Source organism: Elephas maximus, chromosome 17 (assembly GCF_024166365.1).
Source record: "Elephas maximus indicus isolate mEleMax1 chromosome 17, mEleMax1 primary haplotype, whole genome shotgun sequence".
In the NCBI taxonomy this organism is placed as follows: Eukaryota; Metazoa; Chordata; class Mammalia; order Proboscidea; family Elephantidae; genus Elephas; species Elephas maximus.
In genome coordinates, this window is record NC_064835.1 from 17,325,914 (window position 1) to 17,332,695 (window position 6,782).

The 6,782-nt window shown below is 42.5% G+C and overlaps 1 protein-coding gene across 1 annotated transcript; it reads right to left on the reverse strand.

The window, feature by feature from the left end:
* Window positions 1–2,043: 2,043 nt before the first annotated feature.
* On the reverse strand, window positions 2,044–3,027 carry LOC126061097 (olfactory receptor 10S1-like). The gene has a single exon (XM_049857445.1). It carries the CDS (start codon window positions 3,010–3,012, stop codon window positions 2,044–2,046), a length of 969 nt encoding a protein of 322 aa, XP_049713402.1. The 5' UTR covers window positions 3,013–3,027.
* Between the last annotated feature and the right edge of the window lie 3,755 nt (window positions 3,028–6,782).

A 6,782-nucleotide genomic window follows, 5' to 3' on the forward strand; every position in this document is an offset into this window, starting at 1 on the left:
TTGTAGGAGGCTGGGAAAATGATAGCATTGTGTAGTTCTTTTTGACAAGTAATCTTTTTCATTTTAATTACTACTAATTAATTCTTTAGGCCCTTTCCCTTTAAATTTCAGGTAAGCCTGTAATAGTATAAATATACCAATTCTCCTAAATCTCAAATCAAACCCCATAATAGCAATATCTAAAAGGAAAAAAATATTTTTTTCCTTTAAATTATCTCTAATTTAATCCTACGAAATGCCATTCCATCTCTAATGTCATAGCAGAAGGTAACAGCACTTTCAAGCGTGTATGGGATGTTGTAATAGTCTGCTGACTGGCCATCCTACAACCTGCCTCCTTTTTCTGTCTTCCCATTTATATTATGATTCACTACTTAATGAATGTGACTTCCCAGGATGAGGATATTTCTAGAGGGTATAGATGAGAGTAAGAGGAGAAATAAATAGGTAGTGTGCCTAATGGATGACCTAAACCCTTTAATCAGACTTTCGAGGCCATCTTCTCTCCACAGAGTAATTTAGACTCATCCACTCACTTCTCTGAACATAGCAGGACTCCTCCCTCTTACACGGCAGGCTGCCTCCACTAGAACCTAGAGTTATCCTTCATCACCTCAGAGTCTAGAGATGTCTTTTTGTGTTTTGTAGTTGTTGTATGTCATGGATTGAATTATGTCCCCCACACCCCTCCCAAATATGTGTATCAACTTGGTTAGGCCGTGATTCTCAGTAATGTGTGGTTGTCCTCATTCTGTGATTGTAATTTTATGTTGAGAGGATTAGGGTGGGACTGTAACATCCCCCTTACTCAGGTCACCTTCCTCATCTAATGTAACGGGATTTGCCCTGGGGTGTGGCCTGCACCACCTGTTATCTCTCAAGACGGAAAAGGAACGGGAAACAAGCAGAGAGATGGGAACCTCATATTACCAAGAAAGGAACCCTACTAGCAGAGCACGTCCTTTGGACCCAGGGTCCCTGCACCTGAAAAGCTCCTCAACCAGGGGAGGATTGAGGACAAGGACCTTCCTCCAAAGCTGACAAAGAGAGAAAGCCTTCCCCTGGAGCTGAAACCCTGAATTTGGGCTTGTAACCTACTAGGCTCAGAGAGAATAAATTTCTCTTTGTTAAAGCCATTAACTTGTGGTATTTCTGTTATAGCAGTACTACTCGACTAAGACACTGAATAAATGTTCAGTGAAGGTCTAAAAACCCTGACAATCTTTCAGATACAGTTTATTCAAACTTAGTGTGTAATAAGCTCTTTTACTTCTCCAGCCTCTTGGTAAGAAAGAAAACACTTATTTTGCACAAGGTACTTTACAAAATTATCTCATTTAGTCCTCACACATTCGTACATAGCAGTTAGTATTAATCTTACTTTCAAAGAGGATAAGGAAGCTAAAGCATTAGAAAATTTTCGGAAGATTTTACATCTAGTGACTGGTAGAATCAGAATTAGAGTACTGGTAAGTACCATTCAGTATGACCTGTGTCATATCCTGTCTTAGTGGGAGAGGACAGTCAGTGAAAAGAATGCTAAACCTGTAAGCTAAAGAGTCACAGGGTCAGTTCTGACACATTCTAATGACCCCAGGAAAGTCACTTTTTTCCATGAAATTGTATTTTGTCATCCTAAAAATGTGTTTTCTTTTTTAAGATGGGTGATGATTATACAGAGGTTTATTTTATTGTTTATACCTTAAACTTATGTTATCAGATTCCTTTATATGTTTATGCACTTAATAAAGTTACTTTATAAAAGTAGAAAGAAAAAAATTTACTAAATAAATGACAATATGAGTAGCATTTTAAATACCCCTGAGCCATACCACTGAGACCTAGGAGGTATCCTAGACAACCCGTAATCCAGTCCTATTATTTTCTAAAGTTTGTGATTGAGGCATCACTTTACCAAAGGAATAAAATAATGGTTGAGCTGAAACTCGATTGTTCTGATTTCCACTTGACTGATATTCCCTCTTAATTTTGATAAGTGAACAGTTGCTTTCCCAGCAGGCAAGTAAGATAGTCACAGTGAGGCTAGGGGGCTGGGCTGCTGGGTGGAGACTCCAGGAAGCCTTGGCACAGAAGCCTTCTCAGAGTGCGCTTCACCTCCTTGTTCCGCAGAGTGTAAATGAAAGGGTTGAGCATTGGAGTGACCATTGTGTAGAAGACAGCAGGGGCCCCAGCTCCTGCCCCACTGGAGCGAGGCTGCAGGTAGATACACACAGGTGGCATGTAGTACAAGAGCACCACTGTGAGGTGTGCAGTGCACGTGGAGAAAGCACGCTGCCGCCCCTTAGCTGTGCGGATCTCCAGCACAGCGGCCACAATAAAGACGTAGGATATGACGATTAGGACCAGACAGCCTGCACCCACAATGCCAATGTTGGCAAGGATGACAATCTCATTGATGGTGGTGTCTGCACAGGCTAGCTTCAGCACAGGTGGAATGTCACAGAAGAAGTAGGCAATGTGGTGAGGTCCACAGTAGAGCAGGCGGAAGGTGAGGGAGGTATGGATTGCAGAGTGAACAGCACCTATGGCCCAGGTGATCCCAGCCAGCCCTGCACACATTTGCCTATTCATGGTCACTGGGTATTGCAGGGGTTGACAGATAGCCAGGTAACGGTCATAGGCCATGACAGTGTACAGGAAGCACTCAGTACTGCCCAGGAAGTGGAAGCAGTAAAGTTGAACAGCACAGCCCTCAAAGGAAATCACCCTTCCATCCAGAGTCAGGAGACCTGCCATTACCTTGGGCACTGTCACTGTAGACAAACATGCATCCAGGAAGGAAAGGTGCCCAAGGAAGTGGTACATGGGGGAGCGGAGATGAGGATCAGAGCCCACAGTTAAGAGAATGAGGAGATTCCCAGTCATGGTGATGCTGTAGATAAGGAGCAAGAGGAGGAAGAAGAGGGTAGGATGTTCAGCTGTGTACATCAGGCCCCCCAGGCAGAAATAGCTCACCATAGTCTGGTTGGGGTATTCTGTCTCCATAGCCATTTTCTCAAACAGAGTGGTTAGTTATCTCCTTGCAGCAAAACAGGTATCAACAGATGTAATAAATAGGCATTTACCCTTTGGCATCGAGTCAATTCTAACTCATAGTGACCCTATAGGACAGAGTAGAACTGCTCCAAAGGAGCACCTGGTGGATTCAAACTGCTGACCTTTTGGTTAGCAGCCGGAGCTCTTAACCACCGCACCATCAGGTTTTCCAGGCATTTACCTGTCCTGAAATATTTTTATCCATTGGGCTAAGCCATCTTGGTCTTGCTCACTCAGCAGGAGATACACAGTGTTATTTCCCTGTTCCGTCCTTTTTTAGCATTTTTTTGCAACCTATTTCATATTAAAAGACTCATTCCTTCATAATGAATCTTTTCAGTATGAGATCTGTAATATTTATGAAGTACATAAAGGTCTGTCAGGATTATTTGGAGAAATGTACCTCCTCAATAATACCAATATAAGCACACAAATCATGCTCCCATTGGGTATATATATATTTTTATATGGTCCAGAATTGTGATGTCCTCGTCCTCCTAATTGGTTCTGCCATGCTATAGATGTGGGTAGGCAGGTTTTTATCTTCTGGGGACCTTGCCTAGAGTTTTTAGCCCTATTACATCAGCCAAGAACAGGGCAGTTCCACACTTCCCTCTACCATTGGGAGTTCTTTGGAATTTCAACTGCCAACAACCCTCCAGTGTATGACAAGGAGGCCTTGGGGAGTTGACTGAATAATTATCAGGATAAATTATAGAGTATATTTCATGCTTGGACTGTAAAACTTTGTTTCCTTAACCTTTTAGGAAGTGTCCACTTCTGCTTTTGGTTGAGCCTTTCCATTGCGCCAGAATTGAAATGGAAGAACTCTCTTTGATGTTTTTCTCATGTTACCTCCTACATCTAATTAGATGTTGAAGTATGTACAAATGTTCTTTAAACTGCCTTTTCTGGTATCTGTTCAAATTTCATGAATGTTTCCTAATCCCACCTTTGATTACTTTATACCTAGATTTTCGCGATGGTCCTTTATGTGCCATCTCTCAATCATCCCTCTAATCTAACAAAGGATTCTGCATTCAACGGCTTTGTCAGTCTTTAAGCAACACGTGTGATTCATCTCTCCCGTTTGTTAGTCTCCACTGCCTAAAGCATAAAGTGCCTCTCAGTCTGCTAGTCATAGTTTTTTATTTTTATTTATTATGTTTTAAGTGAAATTTTACAATTTGTTAGTCTCTCATCGAAAACTTACACACACCTTGCTACGTAACCAGCTTCTCTACTCCTAATGTGACAGCACACTCCTCCTCTCTGCCCTGTATTTCCCCTGTCCATTCAACCACCTCCTGTTCCCCTCTGCCTTCTCATCTCACCTCCAGACAGGAGTTCCCCACATAGTCTCCTGTGTCTACTTAAGTCAAGAACCCTGCTCCTCACCAGTATCTTTTTCTGTCTTATAGTCCAGTCCAATCCGTGTCTGAAGAGTTGGCTTCAGGAACGGCTCCAGTCTTGGGCTGATATGTGGCCTAGGGGCCACGACATCTGGGGTCCCTCCAGTCTCATTCAGACCATTAAGCCTGGTCTTTTTATGAGAATTTGAGGTAGGCATCCCGCTATTCTCCTGCTCCATCAGGGAGTCTCTGCTGTGTTCCCTATCAGGGTAGTCATCAGTTGTAATCAGTGAGCATCTAGCTCTTCTAGTCTCAGCCTGATATAGCCTGATTTATGTGGCCCTTTCTGTCTCTTTGGCTCATAATTACCTTGTATCTTTTGTGTTCTTCATTCTCCTTTGCTCCAGGTGGGTTGAGACCAATTGATGCGTCTTACACGATCCCTTGCTATTGTTTAAAACCCCAGATTCCAGACACCAAAGTGGGATGCAGAACATTTTCCTAATACATTTTGTTATGCCAGTTGAACTAGATGTCCCCTGAAACTATGATGGCCAGACCCCCGTCCCTGCTACTTTGGCCTCCGCAGCATTTGGTTGTATTCAGGAAACTTCTTAGGGTTTGGTTTAGTCCAGTTGTGCTGACTTCCCCTCTACTGGGTGTTGCCTTTCCCTTCACCTGAAATAGTTCCTGTCTACTATCTAAGTAGTGAATATCCCTCTCCCTCCCTCCCTCCCCTCATAACCATCAAAGAATATTTTCTTCTGTGTTTAAACTTTTTCTTGAGTTCTTATAATAGTGGTCTCATACAATGTTTTTCCTTTTGCAACAGACTAATTTCACTCAATGTAGTGGCTTCCAGATTCCTCCATGTTATGAGATGTTTCACGGATTCATCCTTGTTCTTAATCATTGTGTAATATTCCACTGTGTGAATATACCATATTTATTTATCCATTCATCCATTGATGGGCGCCTTGATTGCATCCATCTTTTTTTTTTTTTAATAATTTTTATTGTGCTTTAAGTGAAAGTTTACAAATCAAGTCATTCTCTCACACAAAAACTTACATTCACCTTGCTACATACTCACAATTGCTCTCCCCCTAAAGAGACAGCCCACACCCTCCCTCCACTCTCTTTTCATGTCCCGTTCACCAGCTTCTAACCCCCTCTACCCTCTCTTCTCCCCTCCAGGCAGGAGACGCCAACAAATTCCCAAGTGTCCACCTAATCCAAGAAGCTCACTAGTCACCAGCATCCCTCTCCAACCCATTGTGCAGTCCCATTCCTGTTTGAAGAGTTGGCTTTGGGAATGGTTCCTGTCCTGGGCCAACAGAAGTTCCGGGGGCCATGACCACTGGAGTCCTTCTAGTCTCAGTCAGTCCATTAAGTCTGATCTTATGAGAATTTGGGCCTGCATCTCACTGCTCTCCTGCTCCCTCAGGGGTTCTCTGTTGTGTTCTCTGTCAGGGCAGTCATTGGTTCTAGCTGGTACCATCTAGTTCTGGTCTCAGGATGATGTAGTCGCTAGTTCATGTGGCCCTTTCTGTCTTTTGGGCTCATAATCGCCTTGTGTCCTTAGTGTTCTTCATTCTCCTTTGATCCAGGTGGGTTGAGACCAATTCATGCATCTTAAATGGCTGCTTGCTAGCGTTTAAGACCCCAAACGCCACACTCCAAAGTGGGATGGAGAATGTTTCTTAATAGATTGTATTATGCCAATTGACTTAGATGTCCCCTGAAACCATGGTCCCCAGACCCCTGCCCCTCCTATACGGGCCTTTGAAGCATTCAGTTTATTCAGGAAGCTGCTTTGCTTTGGTTTAGTTCAATTGTGCTAACCTCCCCTGTATTGTGTGCTGTCTTTCCCTTCACCTAAAGTAGTTCTTATCTACCATCTAATTAGTGACTGCCCCTCTCCTACCCTCCCTCCCTCCCCCTCTCGTAACCACTAAAGAATGTTTTCTTCTCAGTTTAAACTATTTCTCAAGTTCTTATAATAGTGGCCTTATACAATATTTGTCCTTTTGCAACTAATTTCACTCAGCATAGTGCCTTCCAGGTTCCTCCATGTTATGATAGAGTATGTTTTCTGTATCTTGCAGCCCTGTCATTGGGTGCATAAATATTTAATATGGTTATATCTTCTTGGTGTATTGTCCCTTTAATCATTATATAGTGTCCTTCCTTATGCTTTGTGATGGATTTAACTTTAAAGTCTATTTTGCCAGAAATTAATATTGCCACTCCTGCTCTTTTTTGATTGTTGTTTGCTTGATATATTTTTTTTTCCATCCTTTGAGTTTTAGTTTGTTTGTGTCTCTAAGTCTAAGGTGTGTCTCTTGTAGGCAGTATAGAGATGGATCGTGC

What these genes read in the sequence shown, in the direction of transcription:
- LOC126061097 (XM_049857445.1), bottom strand. Translation starts at nt 3,012, where the DNA reads ATGGCTATGGAGACAGAATACCCCAACCAGACTATGGTGAGCTATTTC.